The sequence below is a fragment of the Lagopus leucura genome, unplaced genomic scaffold, assembly GCF_019238085.1.
Source record: "Lagopus leucura isolate 7727_CA_CO unplaced genomic scaffold, USGS_WTPT01 Super-Scaffold_100017, whole genome shotgun sequence".
Lineage (NCBI taxonomy): Eukaryota > Metazoa > Chordata > Aves > Galliformes > Phasianidae > Lagopus > Lagopus leucura.
Genome location: NW_024962271.1, coordinates 6,269,805 through 6,296,084, shown reverse-complemented (window position 1 = coordinate 6,296,084; position 26,280 = coordinate 6,269,805). Strand labels below are relative to the sequence as shown.

At 39.4% G+C, this 26,280-nt stretch overlaps 2 protein-coding genes across 2 annotated transcripts; one reads left to right on the top strand and one right to left on the bottom strand.

The window, feature by feature from the left end:
- Window positions 1-922: 922 nt before the first annotated feature.
- CA7 (carbonic anhydrase 7) lies at window positions 923-9,883 on the bottom strand. The gene is made up of 7 exons (XM_042877105.1): window positions 9,817-9,883; window positions 7,684-7,881; window positions 5,110-5,228; window positions 4,394-4,489; window positions 4,078-4,140; window positions 2,743-2,898; window positions 923-2,459 (listed from the first exon to the last, which is right to left on the bottom strand). Exons 1-7 carry the CDS (start codon window positions 9,854-9,856, stop codon window positions 2,337-2,339), a joined length of 795 nt encoding a protein of 264 aa, XP_042733039.1. The 5' UTR covers window positions 9,857-9,883; the 3' UTR covers window positions 923-2,336.
- A 4,092-nt stretch (window positions 9,884-13,975) lies between these two features.
- NAE1 (NEDD8 activating enzyme E1 subunit 1) lies at window positions 13,976-26,199 on the top strand. The gene is made up of 20 exons (XM_042877224.1): window positions 13,976-14,054; window positions 15,203-15,306; window positions 15,400-15,460; window positions 16,363-16,393; window positions 16,991-17,062; window positions 17,367-17,446; window positions 17,823-17,932; window positions 18,232-18,341; window positions 18,862-18,924; window positions 19,178-19,241; window positions 20,253-20,344; window positions 20,931-20,990; window positions 21,082-21,215; window positions 21,671-21,746; window positions 22,089-22,128; window positions 23,129-23,215; window positions 24,226-24,318; window positions 24,710-24,824; window positions 24,896-24,945; window positions 25,934-26,199. The coding sequence occupies exons 1-20, from the start codon at window positions 13,999-14,001 to the stop codon at window positions 26,041-26,043; spliced, it is 1,608 nt and encodes a 535-aa protein (XP_042733158.1). The 5' UTR covers window positions 13,976-13,998; the 3' UTR covers window positions 26,044-26,199.
- The last annotated feature ends 81 nt before the right edge of the window (window positions 26,200-26,280 follow it).

The following is a 26,280-nucleotide window of genomic DNA, read 5'->3' as shown; positions in this document are numbered from 1 at the left end:
TGGTACAGAAGCCCTTTTAACTGTGTGTGTGTTTCTCAGAGTGAGAACAGGCTGCAAATACTGATCGGTGCCCTGCTCTGTTAAAGTGCTGCTGCACCAGTGCATGGGTAGTTTATATATAAAGTGATACTGGTTAAATTTCGCTCACAAGGCCTAATTTATATCCATAAAACAATTTGGTTCTCAAGTCTGTATTGTTCTTCTAAAAGACCTTTTACACTTTAAAAGGTCTTTTGTGTTACTTGTAATTGGGAAATAAATCATAGCAAAGCATAACAAAAACCTAACTCTGGCACTGGGCAAGTCATCAAAGACGTACAAAATGTCAAATTGTTGTCCATGAGAATAAACTACAATAGAAACTGCTAGTCCTAGAGGGTGGAAAGAATTGTGGCACAGCTTTTAAACACAAGTAGTGGAACAAATGCCCTGAGACTTCAGGGATAACATATCTGTATTTGCATTATTCTACTATAGCAAAATCAGTGCCTGTGAAACTGAAGTCCTACACAACCATATCATTCATTAGTCTGAGATTGATGCATCAGTTAATGATATCAAACTGTTTCTTTGTAAAGGGAGTCCTAGAAAAAGCACTGCAGTACATAGAGAGAGAGCCTGTTCAAAATAAAAGACGAGATGCATACATGATTTTAAAATATCATTTATTTACTTCAGTAAAGAAATTAAGATAAATAGATTTTTTGCAGTAGTAGTTTTCATAACTAGCCAAGTTGCTTTCATAACAGCTAAAAACATTGCATTTCATAATGATATTTTTTTTTTTAAATTTTTCCTCTAGCATCTTCCATATAGGAGTCTCAAATGTAAAACAACACTGAATTAGCCCTCACAGTATCCCTGTGAGGTAGATATCAGTGTTACTTTCTGTTCCTCAGTTTATTCTGAAATAAACTGAATGTTTTATATCAGTGTGCAAAAAAAAAAAAAATTGTAGTTTGGTCTAAATTCCAATCTTCCATTCCTCGTCCTGTGCTCTATGCCTACTACTTTTGTCTCCCCTTCTGAAAAGGGAGAACCAGCTGTAGGTGTTCTAGTCTGCCCTTCCCACACTTCTCCCTTTTGCTTTAAGGTTTTACTTAAACGTTTACAGCTTCTTCATTTACATATTTACATACAGATTCTTTGTTTAAAAAACTGAAAGCTAATAAACGTTCGTAATTTGTCTGAAATATACAGATTAAGTAAAACATCTGAAACCTAGAAATAAAGTAACTGAAAATACACTGACAACAGGTACAGACGACATCACTATTTTTTCTTACTGGACACAAAGGTCTGAAGAATTTTTTCACTAAGCTGCAAGCAGCAGCAATACAAAAACACGGCTTTTCTAAAGCGACTATTTTGCAGATGTATCAGGATTCAGTAGAGATTGAATCTCAAATTTGCCAGGACCATCCCTGACTGCTTGCCATGGCTATGGGATGATTTGTGCAGTGATGTACGTTCAGTGCAATCAAGATCTACCCACACAAGATCCTTAGAATGAAAAAATCCATGTACATTCTTCAGGGCAGACACTGAAGGAGGTCACATTGAAGAGCAAATCACTTCACTGAGGTAGAATGTGAACAATTTAGATAGCCACAAGTACATACCTGAATTGCTACAGATGTTCCTTCTCAACAAACTTAATGAGGGAGTTACAATTACGTATGTTGCATAGGCTAAAATAATTTATGTCTGAACAGTCTTGTGCAATAAACAACATGACCGGTTTTGGATGACAGAGCATTTACATTACTTATTTGAAAGCAGTTGAACAATAGTATCTTGGAACAGTAATTCTGAAATATATAGTTTTCGTATCAGTGCCTTCATGAAGCGAGTACAGAACCTTTTTTGAGTACTGCTAGCCTGTTTTGTGTCAATAGACAGCAAAGATGGTGAAAATCTTCTAAGTCAGAGGGAGCTCAGCAAACAAGAAAAATCTAAGAAAAAATTAAGTCCAGTTTATCCAAATTTCAACTATTCTTTCATCACGTATTAGACAATCAGAAGATGATTACCACCCATCAGCACTGATTACTGCCTATTTCCCATCTTAAGTAGGATTTCATCTTAACTCCAAGAGAATGATCCAGATCACAATCAATTTTTTGTACTAAAAGGAGGTCCAGTTAAAAAGACTTAAGCTTGTCTTGAAGTTGTGTGATTCAAATAAAACACAGCATCAGAAAATGTTTGTCCCCCTTCAAGTACAGAGTGTTGTTCGAAATGGCTATCCTGTGTGCTCCATGAGTGATCTGAACTCAGGTCTATGGTCATTATGTGGAAGCTTTTAGATGCCCCAGGGCCACTACCAGTTTTCTTCAGGCCTTGAAGGAAGCTCGAACTGTTCTCCCCTTAAGCGGCTGAGGGGGGCGGAAGTTATTCACCATCTGGACCTTCTGGTCTTCCTCACTGGTGAAGAGGAGCGTGCGGAACTTCTCCAGCTGTAAATTCAAGTGAGATAATTTACTGCTTAAAAAGGCAATTCATGTTAAAGTTGTTGAAAAAAAATACCAAAGGAAAATATTCACTACGTTAGCCTGTTTTTAAAATATGTTTCAACAAAGAATTAATAGTATTAAAGAAAAAAATAGAATCCCTGAATATTGAACAGGCTGACTATTCACAAACAGTCTTTTCAGTTGACCGCATTGCAAAGCACAACAGTCATTGCTTGTAGATACAGAGTCAAAACCTAAAAGAATTGGGAGAATGTCAGAAGTTTACCTGTTTCTCAGAAATACTGATGGGTTCTTTCAGCACTACCCATATTACACTCTCGTTAAGGGGTGGTGTTGTCAAAGATCCAAGGTACGTCCAATAATCTAGACTCAAAGGCAGGAGACATTTGGGGTTGAAGCTTCTAAATTGAGCTTTTGTCCCCTGGAAGACAATTGATACATTTCTCTTTTTTCTTAAAACAAACAAACAAAAAAAACCTTTCAAGTGCAGGTTAAGGTATTTTTGAAATAAAGTTAGAGTGATACTAAAGAGTAGGGGAGCAGAAGAAGAGCATGTAGTGATCCAGTTGCTTCATAGCAGCTGTTACCTAAGTGTAAGCCTGAAGACAGAATCAGAGAACTATTACATTCTCTTGTGTGGCAAGTGTGACCTCTGCTGCTAGCTGATGGAGTTGATGTTTTTGCGCCATGGTCTCTACGGAAGTTCAGCTTTCGTCACGAAACATCCAAAAATAGTGTAGGAAATATATTCTGTATACAATTTTCAGTGTGATCTACAGATATCATGAGAAGATTCCTCATCTTGTTACTTGAAGTTTTTGATGCAGTGCATCTATTTCAATAGAAAATCTGAAACTGTGGAAAACTTTGTCTAAAACAATCAGTGCTCTGAGAGAAATATCAGCTTTAAGAATCAGTTGACCAAGTCTAAAAGCAGAGCGAAGTGCATCAGGCAGAAGGCCAGTGCAAGAGGTGCTCTGTGTAAAGTAGTCATCACCTTGACTACTACAGTCTAGGACAAGATTTTCCAGCCTGTCACTGTGTTCAAAAATACCTGAAAAGTATGTAGTCACTCACAGAAAGCACTGCCCAGCAATCTGGGGAGCTGCTAATCCAGAGCAGACAGAGCAGTTTACTCCTGGTGGCAAGCTGGCAGACCTTCCATCACTACAAATGAAGTATAACACTTTCTTTCCTCTAAGTGGAAGAGATCACTTACTGAACATCAAAATTTCACTTTGTGTCTACAACCTACATATTCGACATTTTCAAGGTTAGGCTTTGTGGAAACTGTTTTGCTGAGTGTAAGAGCAGGCCTTACGAGTCATGGAATTTTTGACTTTAAATACTTCCTGAGATGCAGGACCCCTGAAGGACCAGTGGGGTCAGCAGAGCCTTGGGAGGCACCGGAGCTTAGGCAGACATTGAGGTCTGGAGATGAAGAGAGCAGAGATGTTGCAAAAGAAGAATACAACTACAGAGACGTTCTGGTGATGGGAGGATTTGTGGTGGGTGGTTTTCCATTTCTGTTTGTCTCAAACATATGACTTGTTTTAATGATATCCCAGAAAGAAGAAAATCTAAACAGCTTAAAACTTACTTTAAATTTTACCATGTACAAAGCATCAGTGAGTCTGTTCATATTGGCATGTTCTTTTCCAATCTACAATAGTAACAGAATAGACAAGTTAGCTAAGAATGACTGTAATTATGCTTTGAATAGGTAGCATATTGTTTTCTTATCTGAATCTCAAGATTTCTACTAAAGTAGGTTTAACAGCAATTTGCAATGAGTTATTACTTTCAGTAAGTCATCTGTTTTCCCTAACCACCTCTCAAGTATGTAGCATGGTTCTCAAACATTTGACAGTATAATGCTTTTCATCATGTAAACCTGCTATTTTTGTGATTGTTACCTCCAAGAAAACACCAACTACAGCCAAGCCATCTGGAGCCGCTGCTGCTTCTCCAAATGTTGCATACTTCTTGGCATTCCAGTGAACTAAATGGAGCTTAAAAAAAAAAAAAAAAAGAAGAAGAAGAATTAAACACATTAATGATAAAAACTGTCAATATAGATTTTCAGATGCTTAATAGCAATGGGAAAGGCCTATGTCTTGTCCCAACTCTGCAGAACATCCTCAAGAACCTCCCGATGAAGCTACTTCAAAGCTATAGATGGCATCAGCCACAATCATTTCACAGGCTGTGATCCTCAGCTGTAGCAGGTTAACTGTGCCAGCTTGGTAGAGATATATGCTGCTTTTCAGCATCATGTTTGCCAGTACGTCCTTTGTGTTATGCAGGCAGGAAGGATATAGTTGAGTGTAGCAGACTAAACCACACAACAGAGTACCTCTGGCGGTAGAAGTAGTGTTGTGTGAGCAAAACAGCCTAGCTGTAAGGCAAGCAGAGAAACTTGGAGAGAGGGCTGCACGGGGTGGGGAGAAGTTTGGACTTCCAAGACAGGGTAATTAACAGATAAATAATTTCACCATAAGGAATACAATTCTCATTAAAGCCTGTGCTGACTTAACCACAGTGAACTATCAGAATCCTGAGGGAAATCCAGACCCCACTGCAAAGCTATTTGTCAACAGCATGAATTCATCCCATCTGTAAAAAATGTTACCTCACATGGAAAAGGTTTGCCATCAATTGTATGCTCTGATCCCTCACTGTGCTTTGCCCCCCAGTGAAAGTGGAACTGCTTTAGCCGAAAGGGACTCTCAAAGGGGCCACCGCTGATCACTAGGCAGAAAGAAAGCAAGAAAAAAGTATTCAGGGTTTTTAGTTTCCTGTTACTAAAGCCTAACAACTGTTAGCTGCAGGTTTGTACTACTGTGCCTTTCCTAGTTTATGATGTAAGAGAGGTACATCATCCAGGTATTTTAAGGGTTAGATTTATTCATGGAAAACAGCTGAATTCATGTAAAAAATAATTTGACACAAATATTGAGTGGCTTCATAAATTGTTTCTGAAAGAATACATTTGACATAGGAACATATGGAAACTTTTTAATGGTTAGGCTTCTCCTTTTTAACACAAAGCCTAAGTTGAAGACCAAAAAAAATCTTAAGTACCTAAAACATCATCAATGTGCTTCTTTTGTGCAGAAGAGCCTAAATGCACTGAGCATCAGATAGACAATCCAGCTAAGTATTTCCTCTAAAGAGTATTCTTTCCAGTAGAGGATATCTATATTCTGCCTCCTTGAAGTATCTGATCCCATAAAAGAGGTAATATAATAGCTTGTTCTTTACACAACACCATTTAGAATCTCACATCACCTTACGAAGACAGGGAAGCGATACAGAGAAACTTCATACATCATTTAGAAAAAACACTTAAGATGAATTTTTAAGATGCCAACCATACATACTCTATCAGTGGCAATTCTTTTGTACTTTTATACAGCACTAAGCCAATTAAGTTTTGCTCAGCAGACAAAAATTCAAAAGTTTTAAATTAAAAAAAAGTACACTTAGCATGTGTAAGCTCATTCCAGTCTATAACATTAAAAATAAAAAAGGTACAGTTGCAGCATTGTGTGTGCTCCCACATGCATCGTTCCAGCTGTTCTTTGTACATGAAACTGGCCTTCCCACAGCGGTGCTCATAGAACTGAAATTAAACACACACTGTCCAGTGTGTTTCACTGAACTTAATCGAATGCATCACCTGTTCCAATGCTTTAGGAAATCTAGCTGTGTTGGATTTACTGTCAGAATTTTGTTGTACCATTTATGCAAAGCTATGAGTCACTAAATCTATTTCAAATCAACTAAAAACTCTTACACCAAACGTTTGTTCTCCTAGCAATCGTCTTCCTGCTAAGTGTAATTAGAACATGGTACATGCATAACGTAAAAAGGGCAGAGGTCTTAATTGCTGCTTGTGCTCTCCCTGTTTACAGTGATGCATAGTGCTCTTAAATGAAACTCCTGAAGTTGGATAAAGTTCACTGGTATGTAGATACAGTTCAATTTAGAACTGCATGAAAGTAGTCAGCAAGCTAAGATAATATTTCCAGAAAAAAATTTAGAAGTTCTCTGTAGGATGATATCTTAATGCATTTTTATGCAACAAGCTTTTGGAAACTGAGCATTTAGTCTTCCTTTCAAATTCAGTAGCTACACTTGAAAACCTCACCATTAATTTGGCCACTGTTCAGGTCCATTCAAGATGAGGAATGTTAGAATTAAGTAGCAGGAATTTTAATCCCCTGACCCTATTGCAAGAGGTTTCCAGCACAGACAAATCACAGGAAGTAACTTGTTCTGAGTACCAAGGTCTCCTATTAATCTAGAATTGATAAACACACTCAAGTAGAAGGTGAAATCAATTGATAGGTTAAAAATTATTCACAGTATTTTTAAATGCTCACGTCTCTATTTATCAGAGATGCTTTGTCTCCATTCCAATGCTGCATTTGTTGGCCTCCTTCCTTCCCCTCTCAGATGCAAAAGCAAGGCTTACCATGGATGTAGAATTAATAGAAGTAATCTCATTTATATTTTTGCCAAGAGTTAGAGAAAATACATATATATATACAATGGCAACATCCACAAGCTGCAGCCGAATCAAAATAAGCTGAAGACTGCAATTTCTAAACAAGTTGTACTGCTATGAGGCAGTAAGAAAAGAAAACACAAGCTAATAGTTAATGACTGGTCCAGATAAAAATAGGTCTAGTGCAGTACAGTTATGATGGCTACACTGTACGACCTCATCTCTGATAATCCTCTTCCTTATCCGGCCTTGTGGATGTAAACTGGGGAGTGAGCCAGACAGCACTAGCATCCCAGTGCGGACTGTCGTGGAAGCAGTGCACTGAGCAGTACGTACCTGCTGTCCTGCTGCCTGTGGTCTAGCAGTGCTGGAGATCTGCATGGATTCCCTCTCCAACAAACTGATAATCCCTATATAAAAGGAACCCCTCCAAACAAACATTTTCCCAATACAAATGCTCTTCCTAATACAGAAACTATTCAGCTGTGAGGTATTTAGCGCTGTTAGAGAGACTGAAATGAAGATAAGGAATAATGCTCAAGCAAACAAAGTATAAATGGTTTTGTTTGCATACTTTGTTCTAAAGTGAAACTATAAGTTGTATAAAGTATACTATAGAGGAGGTACTTCATCGTTTCTCTCTCTAAACCATAACACGTCGTTCCAAGGTAGCTGGTTATGCATTAGTCTCACCTGTCTTGTCATCAATATCTTCAAACTCAACCATAACTGAATGGCCATTGTTGGAGATGTTGAGAGATGTGCAGGACTCGTAGGAGATAACAAGCGGCATCAGCTTCGGGTCATAGACTGCTTTTGCAGAGATTATATCAATGGGTGACTGACGGTTCCCTCGGGCAATAGGATAAGACTTGTGCCACTCTGCAGGTCCTTCAAAACCAAAGAAAAGAGAGCACATTATTTTCTTCCTACTACACACACACACAATTATTTCAGGATTTCATGAGGCTTGAAGTAAAGCTTGCTGAGCAGGAGTGACTTGAAAGTTTGGCATTTGACAAGCTCATTTAAATTCTGAGTTTTGTGTTTTTATTAGCACAGTGTGCAACTAGATGGGGGATTGAAGCATGTTATACCAAATACACTGGGGAAGCCAGAGCACATTAACAGACTGCTGCACCTTCATTTACTTGCACCACTAATCTTTTGTGGAGTCAGTAATTACATTTTTAAGGTGATCCGAAGTCCTCCCAAGGTGTGTGCAGATGTAAGCACGCTTGTAGGTACACATGCACTCCCTCAAAGGAGCAGCATTTAATTCTTCCTAGGGAAGATAATGTAAAAGCTCCTGTGATTCAAATTAGATGCAGATGACTCAATCTCTTTGCTACTGACTGTGCAGTTATTTTTAAAGTCATTTTAGGATGGCAGTAAATCTTTGGAGCAGCTTCATTCTTCACTCATGCCCATTACAATATCTTTCTGCCCTGAGCAAGAAGTACAGTGTGGTAATTAACACTTCTGGACTTACTGAACCCAATAGAGCAGGGTGAAAGACCAATTTAGTAACTTTGCTCTCTCCTGGCAGAGCTGGAACACCATCATGCTGTTTGAGATAATAAAAGCCTCTATGTATAAAACAATTACTTCTGACCCCTTTTTTTCCACTTCAGTAGTGCAGGAAGCAATTCCATGCTTCCACTGCTCATATTCAGGAAATACAAAAACTAACAATTTCACTTGAAGATTCCAAAGATTACTATTATTTTTTTAAATGGCAGCATTCTCACCTAATTCCACAAACTGACTTTTTTGTTTTATTTTAGTAAGCACACCTTCTTTGAGAGTAATTCAGTGATCTACTAGCCTCCTACCTTCAAGATTTTCTGAAAAGTTAGACTTATTAGATAGTATGTTTTCATCAACCTGCCTGGAAAGATTGGAGTTTAAATGCTGTTACACAAGATTAGACAACATCATTTGCTTCTTATAAGCTTTGCATTAATATGTGTGGCTTTATTAATAGCACCTAGATGTCTAAATATGTAATGGCACCCACTGGCACTATGCAGCTTCACTCAGTGTTCAGGTGAAGTTGGTTTTGGACCAACTAGCAGTAGAATAGCTGCTGCCAGGAGCCTAACAGAGAAAGAGAGGGGCTCCTGGAGGTTATGCAAAAGATGGGCTATTGGACAACAGCAGTCATTCAGCCATCATGCTCTGCAAAGGTACAGGTGGCATGAGACACTGTCGTACAAATCTTTCAGTAGTTTCACACATCCTCTCACTCTGACACACAGTTCTGTAGGCGGGAAGCAAGGGAGGATGACTAAATTAAAGACTGCCAAATCAGAAAGCACAATTTGTTCAATAAGGGATCTCCGATACTGATCTGTGCAATTTATTCACGCTCCAGAAATACATACGTGATTTTATTCACTTTAGAAGCCTAGATATCACATTTCAACAACTTCACAGAATCAGAAGATCTATTACTGCTCTACTAAGTCTTCTAAGAAATGCTTTCAGAAAGACAGACAGTTAATCATTTTCATAGCAGCCTTTTGGAAAAGGACCCATCTGTAATATCTGCAGCCTGAGGATAAAACTGCTCAGCACTGCTTCCCTCTATTTAGGAGGGATAATTGCAATAACAAAAGGCAGCAGGAATAAGTTTGTGCATCTTTCAGATACCACCTTCTGCAGGCAACCTATCATCAACCCAGTAATTAACTAGCTGCTGTTTATACTTGATGCTTGCAGACGTAGAGATGCAGGCAGCTCTGCAGGACTCAGGCAGCAGTTCCAGAAACAAAACGAATGGGGGAAGACAGAAAGATGCAGCACGGAAATGCTATAACCTACCGTCATCCTGCCCATATCCCCAACTGTGGTGGCCAGTCATAACGGGACAGCCGCACCCCGCTGAGCTCTCAACTCTTTGCCAAGCACTGCTGCTTACCTGCCTTTATAATGGCTCACCGGGGGATCGGGTCAGCCCCTTAAAGACGCAGAGCAGCCCGAGCAGCTCCGGCAGGATGGGAACAGCCAAGTTTTTCCCGCTCCTCCTTGTGCTAACACAGTGCAGGGAAAGGAAAGGGCAAAACCCGGGTCGCTGGAGTCCAAGGGCTTAAGGAGGAACCAAGATCGTCCGGGGGGAACTAGAACGAATGTTTGGGAATTAAATCTGGGGAAAAGGAGCAGTTTTTACTCATTCTGCATAAGGAAGCAATAGCTTGCTCTGAGCACTGGGCATGGTAATGTGCAAATTGTAATGGGAACTGCCCATTTCTCCTGTGTTCTGCAGGGACGAACATCACCTGGCTTCTGCCTGTCTGTTCTTACTCTCTCCAGCTGCAAAAGAATGACAGATGTTGTCAGTTATTTGTAACTACAGCTTTGGAAGCTGTGCTCAGATGAGATGGAGAACATTCTCATCTCAAAAAAGTGATTTGTGCTACACTTAAGCAAGGCAGTACCAGACCAATTTAAGATAAACTGGCAATCTGTTTTTTTGTTGTTGTTGTTGTTTAACATAGAAACCCTTTAAAGGACAAGAATGTAAATAGTGTACTTCTATTAGGAAACACCCTGGCAGACTAGGGAAAGGAGATGAGCTGTGAATCAGTGATGTGCTGTAACCCACTAGTTGCCTGCATCTAGCTACAGAGCTACAAGGAGATGCACAGTCCGTACTTTAAAAGCTCTTGGAACAGTTTTGTAATAAGAAACATGGTTCCTTGGTAGCAATTTTATTAGATCTAAGGAGATACCATCTGTTAAGGCAGCATTTTATAAATGCAATATTGATTTTCATAAAGACAGGAGCACACAGATAGGGATCCTTCTATTATGCAATGAAGAAAATGGGAAAAAAATCAATGAAAGCATTTTAAGCATTTTTTTTTTCTATTCTTGTACTGCCTCATAGCAATACATTTCCTTTTTCAGGAGCTTTCTGAGAGAGTCAGCTTTAAAACCTCTGAGATTTACGGGTTCGGGCTAAATCACTCAATAAGGGATGCTATAAAGGTATCCATGTGGCAGTTTTACAATGACTTACTCAGATCCACTCCTCCATTTACTTGTGTTTAACTTGTGTGATGTGCTGAGGCCCCTGAGCAGAGCAGGCAGGCAGCGGGTGCTGACCCTGCAGGTGTGTCTGTGCAGTACATGGCCTGCACTCATCCTGCTGCCCTGGCGCTGGGTTAAAAGCTCGGCTGCTTACGAGGACAAAGCAGCTGGGAGAAAACTATGATGCTTCTCATTCTTCTTCTGGTGTGGCTCTGATTCAGCAACCAGATGTAGGCAGGGTCAGTCAGGCAAATAGCAAATAGATGTGGTGGGGAAATCAACCTGCCAGTGAAAAGAAACACAAGAAGAATTTTGCACCTTAGTGAAGCAGAGGCCAGAGGAAAACTGTATTTTAGACAAGGAGCACTTCATTCAAGAGGTACTTGAAAACTGAGGCCCAAATTATGCTCTCAGGGCACAGTGCATCAAAGTGGCCTAACGTGTATGTGTGTTTGATACCACTCAACACTTCACCTTTTATGTCTTCACATTCAAAAGCAGTAAAGATGTGTATTTCAAAGGGAAAACAATGAGAAAAGAGAAAACATGCTGACAACATGACAGGAAGTGGACTCTGCTAAGTGGGGTATAAAGAGCTGACTTAGAAAAGGTGAAAAGAGGAGTGACAGTGCATGAAAGATAGAAACAGACTGAATGAAATAATAGGTATAAAGATAGCCATATCTCTAGTATATATTTGTTTATATACGCAGTACTTAATGTGTTTCCCTCATCTTTTTTTTTTCTTTTTTTCTTAATGGAAGCAAAAATTAACTTTTCCTTAAGGCTAGGATGATACGCTGCATGTACAGATACCAGATTATTCTTTAATCCCAATTCCTGTTGACACTGACTGCCTCTAATTGTGGATTTTCACTGCCCTGAGCATATCATTTGTCACTTTCAAAGTTGCAGTAGTAATCAAATTATGGTCTCAATAGTACTAGTTTGTACCAGTGATAATTACATCATTCTGATTAAATCCAACTTAAGGAACTGAGAAGCAGAGAGTGGTAGATGTTTAATGGGTAGATTTCTCCATTGAGAAGCTAAAAATGAGGTACCCGTGATTTCCACAGATTTCCTGCAGATTCTGACTATACCTCAAAACTTTCTGCTCAGCAGTGAATGATAGGAAGGCAGAATTCCATCCACCATGGTGAAAAGTTTCGAGAGGTCTCAAAAGAATAATTCTGTCTTCCCTCAGCCTTCACAGTTAGCATTTTATTGCTCTTGAAAAGAGAAGCAATGATGGATGAGCAGTGCAGCAGCCTAGGACAAATACATGGGTTCTTCTTCTAAACCTGTCACTGCATTGTCATACCAAACTACTGACACTTTGCATTTCCTGTTCCCAAATACAGAATAGTTGTTTTTGTTTTTGTTTTTGTTTTCAAATAATTTGAGGTCCCATTATTGAAATTGCTATGTAAGTACTAACCATTACTGTCAAAAAGCTACAAGGAAATTAGGTTGCCAAATTGTAATTGAACACATAAAACTTTGAAGATTTGAGAAACTGATTTTTTAAGGTGAGCTGTCTCTATGACACAGATCTGGTGTCATTGGGAAATATTCACAGAAGAAGATTGTGTCACTCGGGGACAATGCTTTTAGTAGATATTACTGTGTCACTGTAGAGCGATGGAGCTCTGTTTTAGAAAACATAAAAGGAAGAAAAGTCACTGTGTTCCAAAGTGAATGGCTGAAGGGTACTCCAAGAGCATTTGCTTGCATAACTTGGCAATTCTCTTTGCTGAGCATCTTTAATGGTGGCAACACACATTTGAACAACCTGACATGTGCCTTCTTAATTTAGTAGATATGCGTCATTGCTTTTGAACAAAATATGACAGGAATACAATCAATTTGGACACAGGCTGCTCACCCCAGAGCCTTCGGAATACAGTAGATAGGAGCAGATGAAGCGTTAAAACATTCATCACTCCAGAGCTTGCCTACACCTCAGGTTCTTGAGAGTATCTGGTTTATCCAGACAGCTCATCTCTCTTCTTATATTGCCATTACTGATGCTGCCAGTTTCCTAATGGGTGTCATACTGAGATGATACTGGCCAAGGTGGGGCAGAAAAGAGGAAGTGGTGCCTGGTTCTGGGGAGCCCCCAGCCTCCACACACCATTTTTGCTGTAACTTGTCTTTGGCTTTTAAAGCCATACGTATGTGGCTGCCTTATGCCAGAAACAGGGAACTAAGTATGAAAGGGTAATTCTTATAATTTATGGCCTGACCAGTGGAGGCCATGTAATTATAGCAGTCAGCAGGTACAGAACGAGCCAATTTTTGGTTTGGGAAGACAGACTGTTCCCACTAAATATTCCAGCAGTTCCTCAAGTGTCAACAGGAGGAAGGATTTACTGTGAGAGCCAACACAGAGCCCGATAAGAAGGAATTTTGGGGGGGGCACAGCGTATGGGAAAAGAAAAGAGGAAGCACCATGCTGTGTTAAAACGTCATCTGCAAAGCTTATAGCTCTGTGTTACGATTGCACTGCTGCATGCTGCATGCCAGGGGTAAACAGCAGACCAAGTGTAGCGCTGGGCAGTGTGATGGCCCGTGTGGGCTGACGGAGCCGGAGCCAGGGACGGTGCTAGGGCTGCTCGGAACTGACAGAAACGTTGGCAGGTGTGTCAGTCTTGTCCTTGTGCTGAGATTGATCTTACATGGAAAAGATTTTGTAAGAGAAGTACATAGAGGTACAAGCACAGCAGATTTGGGGTTTTACTGTCCGCCTATTGATAAGCAATGACTGCAGCAGTGCAAGCTGTCTTGACAACACGTCCCTGGGACTGTGTGACGGCGGGTACCCGAGGGACCAGACGCCACAAAAGCCTCACAGCCCCATCGCCTACATGGGACTGAGAGAGCATAGTGCCGCGCTTCGGGCTCCTCAGGCCGCCCCGCCTCACGGTCCCGCTGCGCCTGCGCAGCGCCCGCCGGGAGGAGCGTGCGGCCATGGCGCAGCCGGGCAGAGCCAGCCTCAAGGAGCAGCGCTACGACCGGCAGCTGAGGTAGCGCGGCCGGGCCTTCGGGACTCCGCCGGGGCTGCCGTACCCGCAGTCGGTCCTCAGCCCGCTCGCGGAGGGCCGCTTGTTGCGGTGCCGGCTTCGCCTTTCGCTTCGGGCCGCCCTCATGTCTTCCGGCGGCGGCCTCCCCGCAGCCATGGGGCGGAGAGCGCCGCGGCGGGACCGGCCGGCTGCCGGGAGGGGCTCGGGTCGGCCCCGTGCCGCTGTGAGTCCCCGTGGCGGCCGTGAGGAAGAGCTGCCCGGAATGGGGGCTGGGCCCAGCGAGCGGCGGCCCCTGTCCGCGGTGCGGTTTGTTGGGGCCGACCTTCAGGTGCCTGCTAAAACTTGAGATCGTTAGCGGGAGCCGTAATGCGTTCCGCGTCCCTTCAGCAAGCGTGCTGCGCGCTGCCGAGCGGTGAGATCGCAGCGCCGTGACATCAGCGCGGCGGTCCGGAGCGAGCGCTGCCCGGCCGCAGCTTCAGCACGGGCGTTTCTGCCGCTCTGCGTTTGTTCGCGGCTGTCCCACCTGCCGGCGTTATGGTTCTGGTTCCCTCTTGTTTTTAATGCTCTGACGTTAAACGTAAGCGAATAAAAGAAGCTTCATTCATTATCTGTGTTAACGGTTGCATACGTGCCCCAGGCAAGCCGTGGCGTTGGCTGCCCCTCCACCCCGCAGCTGCTTCGCGGCTGCTGTGCAACCCGGTGTCTGCCAGCATCTCAGGCTGTAGAAGTGTATTTTCTATAAAGGAACCTATGGAAAAAAAAGCGTTCTGTTTTAATATTTCTTTCCAACAGCAGCTTTTGCTGAGGAGTGTTTTGACCCATACTCATGGCTTAAAAGTGTGTTACAGTAGAAAAACGTGTGTGTGTTTGTATGATGAAGGGAAAAGGATGGAGAAAATGAAATGCCACTGACTGATTTTGTTCTTTAAGAGATATTCAGGTTTGTCACAGTGAGTTTTCAAAGTGGAGGCTTATTTCAGTTGGTGCTGGTTGGCCCTTCTCCGCGGCTGATGGGAAGCAGTATGCCAGCCTTCATTTGTGGTGGCTGATTTTTTTTTTTTTTTTTTAATTTGTTTATTCATTTCTTTGCATTCACCTTACCAACAGAAATGAAACACTTGCAGAATGTTTATGTTTTTATTCCAATATAGACTGTGGGGTGACCATGGACAAGAAGCTTTAGAGTCAGCCCATGTTTGTGTGATAAACGCAACGGCCACAGGAACTGAAATACTCAAGAATCTAGTGCTACCTGGTGAGTAAGTAGCAGCTGTGTGCGAGCTTAGTGATGTGGCTGGTAGGTTCATGTAATATCTAGTTAGTCATGCTTTTTTTTTTCCCCACCAAGGTATTGGTTCCTTTACAATTGTGGATGGGAATCGGGTCTCTGGAGAAGACGTTGGAAATAAGTAGGTTTGTTACTGTTTGTATGCAAATGAGGAACATATGGGATTTCATAAGTTTTTCCATCCTTGTGCTCTTTAAATTATATGAAATTATTCATACTGTTAAGCCTGTGTGTTTTTCTCCAAGTCTTCTATGGCTTCCCGTGTTTGTGACAAATGCGCGATCAGCACTTTGATAATTACTGCTAAACTTTTTTCCTTTAGTTGCTGTTTTCATACCTATTTTCTTCATACATTGGGTTTATAAAGGCAATGGTATGCTCACTACAGAAATGTTTGTAAATAACTTGTTAGCTGTTGCTGAGAAATGAATAAGATTTGCTTTCACCTCAGCGTGGTTGAGGTTATCTTCTGCAGTGCCATAGTAATTTTGTTGACAAAATGTATTTTCATTAGCTTGCTGTTGTGAAACCATGACTGATAATCCTTCGTTAGGTTTCATAGCTCCAAAGATATGCAGCTGGGGGATAGGATAAGGAATCTGCAGAGCATTCCCACCAAAAATAATCTGTCTTTACTAATTGTGTCTCTTATAGTTCAGGCAGATAGCTACACATAGCTGACTTTCTAGGGGGTTGCTTGTGGGGTAAGGATATTCTGTTACATGAAGAAATAAGTACTAATGAGTCTTTAATGAGCCTAGTGAAAATGAATCTGCAGCATGATCCTGGCTTCTGGGGGGGCTTTGGCTTGTCTTATTTTTCAGATTGGTGGCCAGGCAGTGAAAGTTTTCCTTAAGAAGCTGATCACAAGGAAAATAAAACAAAGGCAGTGAGGAGAAAAGCAGACTTCAATGGGAGCTTTGTTTGTGAGAGTCAACAACATATTTTGCAGTACAGAAGGGGGCTTTTAATATTATTTTTCTTTGAAATACAAATTCATGTGTTGTGTTTTCTTCTTTTCAGTTTCTTTCTTCAAAAAAGCCACATTGGTCAGGTAAGGATGTAACTTTTAATGTTTAAAAATGTCTCTAAGTTTATTGGAAGAACGAATGTATTGAGCAAGTACTCCTAACTCTAGATCTGAGTAATTCCCAAAACATACATATTAGGTTAAAAAACTCTGTATAATAAAATTCCCTGTGCTTGTTTTTGAGTTCTTCATAAGTGAGAAGATAAACTCAGTTCTGGAAAGGTTGAATGAAGAAAATAAGGTCTGGTTGAGAATGTCTTTGGAAGTTTAAGGCGGAAGAGAATTGTGGTTGAAGGAGTAATGCTTAGAGCAGAGGGTGGGAGGGTTGAAACCAGCGGAACAGGAGAGTACAAAAAAGCTTTGAGTAACTCCAAAAATGCTCCAACAATCCTGGAAGTTCATAAATAGCTTTGCAGTTGTTTTGTTTTCGAAATATCACTGACACTGTGCCAAACAAGTGTATACTGTTATGGCTAGTGTATTTTTTTTCTCCAGATAAACAAAGCTTGGAATATCTTAGTTTATGAAGAAATCTTTTTACCATGTAGCAAGTGTAGTACTTATGTACTACATAAATGGCATTTCTAACAGCTAAACCTTGTTTTCGTTGCTCCGGAACAGAGTCGTGCCCAGAGTGCTACTGAGCTTCTGCAAGAATTGAATAGTGATGTTTCTGGAAACTTTGTGGAAGAGGTTTGTTTTTCTTTTTCTTCCCAATTATTTGTGGATTTAATCTTTTCTTAGATGCTACAGCATTATGACTGTGAAATAATAACTAGCTGTTGCCTATACAGTGTGTAGTTTAAGTAGGTTCACGATAAAGAGTTACGAAGAAGGTCTTACACTTCTGAAATTAGATCTGTGTATTTGAGCATTATTTTGTAATTTCATCACCACTTTGTAGTGCTTGCTTAATGTCTGATATTAAAAGTTGAAAATACTTCATTACCAGAAATTTTTATCATGTTTTGTGACAGTTTTTTTTTCTGCTACTTAGAGTCCAGAAAACCTTCTAGACAATGATCCTTCCTTCTTTAATCGATTTAACTTAGTGGTTGCAACACAACTATCAGAAAGGTAAAGAATCATCTAAAGTTGTTAATACTCAGCCCTCCCACCCCTCTTGCTTACCAGAAAGCGGTAGAAGTTATGCATGTCTGTAGGAGAGGTCTTTTCCACTATTCATTGACCTTTCTTTGCTTAATTAATCTTCAGAGCATTTGTGACAATGGAGTTAAAAATAAATAAGACAATGGATAAGCATATTATCAGGCTATGATAAATTCCTGCGTGAAATCCCTTTCTGTAAGGGAATGAATTACGTGTGTTAGAATCATGATGGTGGAATTCTCATAGAAAGCTTTTGACGTATGTAGGTTGTGCAAGAGTTGACTTCATAGTTAACTGTTGTTCTCTGGTGTATCTGAAAAACAAATTGTCTTTTTCCTTACAGTACAGTGCTACGCTTAGCTGAACTCCTCTGGAATTTTAACATTCCTTTGCTGATCTGTAGGACTTATGGACTGGTTGGTTATATGAGAGTCATCATCAAAGAACATCCAGGTTAGAGAATTGGGGGTTTTTTGAGATTGTTTTTCATACGTAAGGTCAAAAACTTGTGAGATATTCAGCGTTTCTTTAAGTTTCACATGGTTTGCAATTCCTTACCAATACACTATGGAAAAATTCATCGGAACTATGAACTGCAATAGATAGGTTTCAATTACATTAAAATTAATGTACACAAAACACTTTGAGAATCAAGCAGCTAACCAGCAGGTGATGCGCTGCATTTGATGTATAGGTTTGTGTTGAAGGTCGGGCATAAAACAATGAAATACATCGTGTAACTTCTTTTACAGTTGTTGAATCTCATCCTGACAATGCATTAGAAGATCTGAGGCTGGACAAGCCTTTTCCAGAACTGACAGAGCACATTCAGTCTTATGACTTGGATCAGATGGACAAAAAGGTTGGTATGTGGTTTGCAGTGTGTTCCATAAGACATGCTGACACAGAGGGGGATTCTGTGAGAATATCTCTTGGCAGATTTTTTTTTTGGTGGTGAGACTTACTTAAATAGCGGTGACAGTAAATCAGTCACAAGGCACTGCTTTTATCGCGTGGCCCAAATGTTACTGCCTGTATTTAAATCTCTAGCAAGGAGCAGATCTTAGGAAATAAAGAGCATTCATGGGCAGTTTGTTAGAAGACAGATTATGACTTCCTTTCTGCTGCAGAGCTTTGCAGTGTGGCTATTTGTGCATGTAGAAGTTCCACTTCAGAAAAGTTTCACTTAGCTCAGCCACACTTTCTTAAGACAAAGGAAGAATAGTTTGTGTTACAGTGTTTAGGAAATGTTATTCCAGAATGAAAATGTGAAACATGGCATATTTAAAGTTAAAGTAGTGGATATTAAAGTTTACATTTTAAGTAAGTTTGTGATTTGTGTCTTCTAACTTGACAGTAGTTTCTATGTTTTTCAATTACAGGACCACAGCCACACTCCATGGATTGTGATTGTTGCCAAGTATCTAACAAAATGGTTCAACGAGGTATAATGCAAAACTGGACAAGTTATTAGCCTATTTCTATAGCTTTTATGTATTTCCACTTCTACAGAGTTGTCTGTTCTAAACTAGCTTATTGTTTTGGTAGTATGTAGCAAGATGGAATAATAAAAATATTACTAATTAAAATACAAATAAGTGTATGTGAACTTGGTCAGACTTGTGGAATTTAGCAGTCTGTATGCAATGAAGATATTAGTAAGTATCTTTAATACAAATGTCTTGCTTTTAAATTTAGAAAAGTGATCAGTTGCCTAAAAGTTACAAAGAGAAAGAAGCCTTCAGACAGCTGATCCGGCAAGGTAATATCCTAGGAGTTGATTTTCTGTACTGTAGAAATGTGCAAGTTCTCTCAAGGTTAATTTATGGAAGTCTGCTGGTCTGTACAGTGTGATCTTTTTGCAACCTGTTTGCTTCAAACAGATGAATCTTAAGATACCTTGATTTGCTTACAAATACAGTTTAACAGTGTTTTTTGCTGTTTAAGATAAGAGTAAACACTTTTTTTATTTGGGTGAGAGGAAAGGCACTGAGAAAATCCTGCTGAAAATGTTGATATTAACATTGCAAATGTGAAGAAGAAAGTGGCTTTTGACATTGATTTTGCTACTGACTGAAAGCACTTTGTTGGTTGGCTGTCCAAATTGTTGGTAAGCATTGCAGTCCTAAATTACTGGTCAAGAGAGATTATGGAGCTACTGAATATACTGCAGTCTGTGAACAGGCTTCATTTACACAGGTGTTCCAGTCGAACATCTTTTGCAGATGATAAAATTAATGAGGCGTTTTTGACATCTAGAAATACATTGTCTTAAATGTTGGGAAATGGTGTTTCCTCACTTAAACATGACCTACGTGTAAGTTGTTGCTAAGAATGGTTCTGTCACTTTCATCTGTAGTGTCTGATTGATTAAATTAGTATTTTACTGGACTCTTATTAATTGAAATTGTTGTCTGGATTCATAAGTATTTACCTTTAAAAAAAAACAAACAACAGAAAAATAAGACAAGATCAGAGGGAGAGTGTAATGTCTTATTTAATTTCTTTTTAAGCAGCATCTACCTTAATTTTGAGATTATTAACTTAATTATTTTTCTCACAGAAATAATTGTTGTTCTTGTGGTAAATAACTTCTGTTTAACATCAGCACATGTATATGTTGTTAGTTCTGTCATTATGTTTTGATGGATAATTTCATTTTCTGCTACTGAGGTTTTTATGTATGATACATACAATACCAATCTGCTCTGTTGGTGAGACAGAAATGATGTTATTTGGGATGTTGTGATGTGTGGTTTTTTTCTTCAATAAGGTATCTTAAAGAATGAAAGTGGGACTCCAGAAGATGAGGAAAACTTTGAAGAAGCTATAAAAAATGTGAACGCAGCATTAAATACTACAAAGGTGAAGTAAATGTACACTAAATTTGAAGTAGTATGAAATGCCTTACTTTTTCAGAACATTCACTTTAGCACAGAGGTTCCATGTGCAACATGGATATATAGGTAAAAGAGGATGAGTACAATTGTAAAATTGAAATGATGTACAGTAGAATAGACCTGGACTAAGTGACTGTAGCTTATGCAAACTCTTAACTTGCTTGTTCTTGGAGGGAAGCTGCCCTCCTGATGACTTGAAGGAATAAGACAACAACCAGAGCTCATTGTTGTGTTCCACTCAAACTTCTACAGCTTTAATCTGCAAAGGAGAATCCAAAAGGCAGACTGCTAATTATACAGAATTAGCAGTTGCTGGTGGGGATGATCTTTGATTTGAGTGTGGTGTTAGGATTCAGAAAGTGTTCCTTGAAGTTTGTGCTGTATCAAAGCTGCTGGCTACAGTATTTTTTCCAAAAAGAAGTGGAGGTTTGCAAAGGATTTCTGACTAAACAAATTCTGAGCTCATTGGAGTTGGATCACCTATGTGATGAATATTGAGGTGATTCAAGAGGGTAAATCAAGTAAATACAAATTCACATGTTTTTTTACAGATTCCAAAGTGTATTGAAGAGATTTTCAATGATGATTGCTGCATAAATCTCACAGAACAGGTAATGAGTAATTAAAGGTTTGGTACATAAATGCAGAAAAAACACTATAAATAATGCTTAAAATGTAGGTAACTTTCTTGTGCATTTGTAGTCCCCTTCCTTCTGGATTCTGGTTCGAGCTGTAAAGGAATTTGTGGCAAATGAGGGGCAAGGATGCTTACCTGTCAGGGGCACAATTCCTGATATGATAGCAGACTCCAGTAAATTTATCAAATTACAAAATGTGTAAGTATCCTTTGTTTTGTGGTTGTATCATTTTAATAACAAGTCATGTCTATTTCATCTCCATTAGTTCAGATCTGTATTCAAGAAACAAACAAAAAACAGTGCGTCACAGGTGAGAAGGGGATGAGAAAGCCTGCAGACTTGGTCTGTTTACTCCTATCTGCAGCTGCTCTTCTAAAATTTAATAGCATTACAAACAATTGGAATAAGAATGCTTTTTGCACTGATACGTTTCTAGATTGGTTATGCATGTAGTGTGTACATCAACAGCTCAGCTCTGACAAGCAGTTGTACAGAGAGGTAATAAGTACATGCATGGCCTTTAGGTAGCTCACTTGTATTTGTGGTGCCTTGTCTTGTCTTTGTGATATAAACCAAAAAGAAATGGTCTTCACTGTAAGGTCTAAGATCATAGTTTTGTGCTGTTATTATTGAGACAATTTTATTATTGACAGGTACCGTGAAAAAGCAAAGAGGGATATTGCTGCTGTGGGTAGCCATGCTGCTAAATTGTTACAGTCCCTAGGAAAGGTAACTACAAATATATGGCATTTCTAACAGGACATAAATATTTTTCTTTTGTTCTGTACAACTCTAAGCCAAAAGAGACAGATAAGAGCTTAATTATATAATTCTTTGAAAGTGCCCAAGTGATTTCTAATGATGTTTATTATCTGTGGTTTGTTTTATCTATCACTTTCGGCCTAGTCTTATAAAATAAAACCAAAATACACAGATGCCTGCATTATTCACCGATCAAGAACTTGTTTTACAAAAGCGAATAGTTATTTCACAACTAGTGTGTTAATGTCTCTGAAAACATGGTGTGTTTGGCCACTGTGTGTACTGTGAGAAGTATATTCTCTGTTCTAGGCGCCCGAATCAATTTCGGAGAGAGAACTGAAATTACTTTGTGAGTATGCTTAGATTCCATTGCAGTGATTATGAAAATAATGAAATATTCAGAAATGCTTGGATGATCATGGAGTTGCTAAATGTTACCTCAATATTTGAGCTTTCCAAGTGTTTGCTGAGCATTTGCATCCCTCATCTTCAGTGGAGGTAATATGTTAGCATGTTTCAGTAGTGAGTCTACAAGGACTGGCTTTAAAACAGATGCAGTACTTCTCAGGTCCAAATGTCAGGCAGCAGGTTGCCTCTGCTTCCTGTGATTAAATACCTCATTGCTCATGTGCAGTACAAATGTTAGAGTGTGAGCTCTGTAAACTTCTTGTAGTCTGTAAAGATAGAACAGGGATGTAGGGAGGAGTAGGGAGGTGTACTGCTCATGGCAGTTCAGGTCATCTGTGTTGAGTATGCGTGTGTGACCACACAGCAGCCTGAATCATCTTGCAACTGGAAAACTTGCCTGTAAGCATGCCACCAAGAGCATGCTGCACTGATTGATCTTTTGCTATGCTTTTTGAGTTCTGGGTAGTAACTGCACATTGGGTTGGTTTGTTGCAGTAATGCTGGAGGAGAACCTTTTTACTGCTTATTCTCAATTCAGATTCTAACAGTACAGCTATATGTTAGATAGTGGAAAATAGAGAACCCATGTTTGTTTTCAGCATGGAAGAGGGCAACGTGAACCCGATGGCTGTGGTGGGTAAATTGCTTTAAAGGAGATGCACACACTGTGGGCTGTTACATTAGCACAACAGTTATGTTTAGAATCCAGAACTAAATAAGCAAAAAATAGGTCTTAAGTGCTTGTAAATCATAGATGTAAATGTTCTCTAATACTTAGTAGTTTGAGCTACCAGAAGAAACAGAAGTGTCAATACAGTGATTAGTTTTACTCCTTGATTTTAACAAATCAGAGATATGCATTCATAGATTCAGTAATTGTTGACACATTCAATAAGCAATGCTCTTTTTTTTTTTTTTTTTTTTTTGTACCTTCTGCTTAGGCAGCAACTCAGCTTTTCTTCGTGTAGTGAGATGTAGATCTCTGTCTGAAGAATATGGTTTAAACACTTTTAATAAGGATGAAATTAGTAAGTACTCCTTCTTGACACATACTTTAATTGCTTTTTCAACGTGAATGGTTTGGTGATCAAAGTGAATTATGTGTTACACATACTATTTCTTTATGCAGATTTATAATTTGCCATCCACTGGAATTGTTTTGTCAACTCCAGAATGTTGATTTAATTCTAATTTTTGAAAAGTTCAAAGATGACCTTACAGATCACTGTAGGTTTATTCTTTATTTCAAGTTTTATTTATGATAGCACGTAGTTTCTAAGGCCCCCTAAATAAAACACTGTTTCTTTAAAATTCTCTTTTCTGTGTATCAATTATTTCTGACTGAGCTGGAATGGTGCTTTTGCCTGACCGAAGATTTAGCAGTAATTATCTCAGCCTTTCACAGTTTAGGTTTTCAATATGTAGATATAAATTAAATAGAAATGTAGTTACTTTATAACAATTCATTATATATTTTTGGAACCTGAATAAATTAAAAACTGGAAATTTTTTACATTAAAACTTGTTTAGATGAAGGCCTTGCAAGTCCTCTAAGGCTTCTGGACAAAAAGTTACACACGTGTATAAACTAAATGCATATGTAAGCTTTGCAGTATTCCTCATTTTGGTAAAAGCTCCTTGAATTAGATGATAGTATCTAATGCAATTTAAGAAGCAGTTATTGCTTACGTTACTAAACTGTGTGTTAAAGACCTGTGTGTTCTATAATTAGACATTATTATTTGTGAAACATGCATTGCAGAGCCTGAAACTACAGCTTATGAGTATCCCAACTGACACAGCAGCTGGCAGTTAAAACATGAATATCTTCACTGAACAGAGTTTATATCAAATATGTACAGCATGACTTTGTCACATGAAATCTATCAGCTGACCCATTTATATTCCCAGTGACAAGATTTTCAAGATTTCTGCTTACAACAGAAAATGTATCTAAGGGAAATACTTGATTTCAGGTAATTAAGACCCTGCCTTTTGCTTTATAATACCAGCTAACCACTTCTCTTGCTGTTTTCAGTTTCTAACATGGATAACCCGGACAGTGAAGTAGTGTTGTACTTGATGCTACGGGCTGTTGATAGATTTTATAAGCAGCATGGTAGATATCCAGGTATGTTTATACAAGCTATGTTAGTGCTTTTATAAATATAAAAGTCCAGTAGTTAATACAATAATAGTTAAAAACTCCATGTAAGACACTTGTTGTTTTTGTGTTAACGCAACTTTAATAATGCACAAATTATGTTTTTTTGGGGGGGAAATTTAAGGGATTTATCTAAATTGATACAACTGAAGTGGTTTATGAATTAATTTAGCTTCACAGCAATTTGTTATTATGAAGAGGAGCACCAATAGAATGATTAAATGCTAGTCTACTATTGCTAATATTAGTTGGCTTCTTTTCTTTTTCTGAAAAATCTCTAGTTAAGCTGTGTTTTAACCCCAATAATTTTGAATATAGTATTATAGTTCTATGATGGAATGGTGAATTTATTTTCCAGGTGTCTACAACTATCAGGTAGAAGATGATATTGGAAAACTGAAGTCATGTCTTACTAGTTTCTTACAAGAGCACGGTTTGTCTGTAGTGGTGAAAGATGACTATGTTCATGAGTTGTAAGTATAATGCCGTAAGAGCCACCTTGTAAAACTGACCTGAAAATACTAACTGTTACTTTGCTGTCCAGTTGTCGCTACGGAGCTGCTGAACCACATGCTATTGCTGCCTTCATGGGAGGTAAGAATGCTGTTGTGTTTCTAAGGCCCCCTAGATAACAAAGCAAACTGCAGCTGTACCTCCTTCCTTTCCTTCGGAATCTGTTTAAGCCTTGGGCTTGTCAGAGCTAATACTGGTATCATGGACTGTAGACAAAGTCCTTTGTTCTTTAGTTGTGACTCCTGCTGGCAATGAGTTAGAGTCAGTAAAAGAAACCAAGTAAACTAAAAACAATCCAGATGGATTGATTACAGTTTATTAATAAGAAGGTGTTTTTTTTTTTAATTGACTGGAAAAGGCTTTTTTTAAGGGATTACTTAAAATAATTTTAAAATCTGATATTCATAGTAATACCAAATTAATTATGCAATTTTAGAGGAAAATGTGTACAGAGTTAGTTCTGTGTTAAGTACTGGTTAAATATAAATAACCGTTACCATTCACCTTAATACCTGCAGATTGAATTATCTAAACAAAATGTTTTGAGTCATACATCGCTTCTGAGTGATCTTCTGATTGATGTGATGCAGTACCAGAAGTGGTTATTTTAAATGCAGTGTAGATTCGGAACTTCTGATGAAGCAGAAGTGGGTGTGTGGTGCTTTAGGGAAGTATGTAAAGATACTTATTTTCTGAAGAAATCACAAAATTCGTTCTTCCTACAGTGGAGCATGAACTTGATAGTGAAGTGACCCTTTATTTTTACACTGTAACTGTTGAATTGACATATTTGAGTGGAACTCTAAAACTAGGAGTTTCCAATGTCAGTCCTTCGGCGATCACAACTTGTGTGTGTTTTGTGTGTGTGTGCTTGTTTATGCCTGTACATGGCTGCTGTGTAGATCCGTGCCTGGAGACACGTGTACAGCAGAGCTGAGGCTGTCAGAGCTCTCAGAGCTGGGGTCAGTGTGCAGGGTGCAAATCTTGTCTTTGTGGGGCTTCAAGTGACCTTGTAACTATGTGACCTTTTTTTTTTTTTTTTTTTTTTTTTTTTTTTTTTTTTTAATAGGAGCTGCTGCTCAGGAGATCATTAAGGTCATCACGGGGCAGTTTGTGATTTTTAACAACACCTATATTTACAGCGGGATGTCACAGACGTCAGCCACTTTCCAGCTGTAGGGTGACCATATCCGTTCGTTGCCGCCGAGCGGTGCTGCAGCGCTCCGTCCACAGCGCTGGTGCGCCACGGGGCGGGCCGTTGGGCAGAACCCGCACACTGAACTCGTTGGCTGTCACGTTTTGTTGTGTTTTTTTTTTTTTTTTTTTTCTGGGGAACAAAAAAAATCATCCAAAATCCTGACGGGCCCCGAATGGCGGGCGGGGCGCGGGGGGGGGGGGGGGGGGGGGGCGGGAACG